Below are 1,449 nucleotides of genomic sequence, written 5' to 3'. Positions count from 1 at the left end.
TGAAATCACCGGTAATTCGTTATTCTTCGGTTTATAGAACCCATGTGTTATTTCTGTGTGTACATTACGATCCAGATCCTTGCTGATATGTACTGATTTAAGTTTGCGACTAAAAATATTTCCTACAGTTTGTGCTTTGATATCGGTTGAATTGTGAATCTTCTTCAGTATATTTTGTTCTTCGACGGCGAATTGTTCTTGCACATGTTTGGGCAGATCTGGACTCACTTGCTCGAGATATTGCTGCCATTGCAATAATTTATTATCTGCTGCGCGTAATTGTTCGATACTTTTCTCATGTCCGGGATTAAGACCAATAGGCTGAACACCAGCGAATTCGTTGAGATCCACCTTAATTGGTGCCAGTGCCGAGATGGCGCGCGATAAGCCAATCTGGGAGTGGCGTATACGATGTTCCATCAAATCTGCGCCTAGCAACTCTTCATTGGGATCCATGCGAAGTGGTACAAATTTGTTGACAATATAGAGTAGTAGAAATGTTGAACAGATGCCCCAGCAGGCAAGACATAGGGCCGATAAGCTCTGTATGCCTACTAAATACCATCCGCCGCCCTTGAACAGGCCTGAACGCCCTTTTGTTGTTTCGAGAGGAACAGGATTGTCGGCAAATAATCCAACAGCAATGACTCCCCAAATTCCACAAACACCATGAACAGAGCTCGCACCTACCGGGTCGTCCACGCCTAGTCGATCGAACAATGGCATTGCGACAACACAAAGTAGTGCGCCTAGCATTCCGATAATTAACGCTTCCCAAGCACGATACAAAAAACAGCCAGCCGTTATGGAAACCAAGGAGCCAAGCACGCCGTTAATCAGATCAATGATGTCCATGCGACCATCGTGACGCCAAAGTGAGTATCTGTAAATAGAGAATGCAAAGTTAATTGTTTGCAAGCATAGCGAATAAAATAAAGTTAAGTAGATTTACGCGCAACTTATGATGCCACCACCGAATGAGCCCATCATAGTCATAACAGCGGCACGTGCGGCATATTGCCATTTGGCACCACTCACTCCATAAGTACTACCCGAATTGAAGGCCAACCATCCCCACCACAGTACAAACAGGCCCATACATGCATTCACGGGATTGCCGAGCGGGAGAGGATCATAGCCGTCTGAATAGCGCCCCAGACGTGGACCCAACATAGCCGCAGAAGCAAAGGCGGCGGCACCACCTGAAAACAATATACAATAAAAAAGTTAGTACTCCACATCCGGAAAGCTTGGTATCTTCTGATGCAGAGGAAAAGGATGCCGCTCACAGTGGACGCTGAGATCAGGCGCAACGCAATTTACATATGTCCGAGATTGACATAGGGAGCTGAAGAGGGAAACGAGACGTATCTCATAATAAAAAGAGTGATACTGAAATGCTGGCCGACAGAAAACTAGTACCTTGTTTATACCGACACATAAAGCGCT

The 1,449-nt window shown here is 45.5% G+C and overlaps 1 protein-coding gene across 1 annotated transcript; it reads right to left on the bottom strand.

Moving 5' to 3' along the window:
- Nucleotides 1-6: 6 nt before the first annotated feature.
- LOC108356810 (putative ammonium transporter 3) lies at nt 7-1,215 on the bottom strand (the record flags this gene model as incomplete). The annotated part of the gene is made up of 2 exons (XM_017607912.1): nt 7-883; nt 953-1,215. Coding segments are annotated over 2 exons (1,140 nt in total), but the record flags the coding sequence as incomplete, so codon positions are not given.
- Nucleotides 1,216-1,449: the final 234 nt, after the last annotated feature.

Source organism: Rhagoletis zephyria, unplaced genomic scaffold (assembly GCF_001687245.7).
Source record: "Rhagoletis zephyria isolate East Lansing unplaced genomic scaffold, Rhagoletis_zephyria_1.1 Rzeph_scaffold_65640, whole genome shotgun sequence".
Lineage (NCBI taxonomy): Eukaryota > Metazoa > Arthropoda > Insecta > Diptera > Tephritidae > Rhagoletis > Rhagoletis zephyria.
Note: the sequence above shows the minus strand (reverse complement) of the source record. Positions and strands in the feature narration are given on the sequence as shown.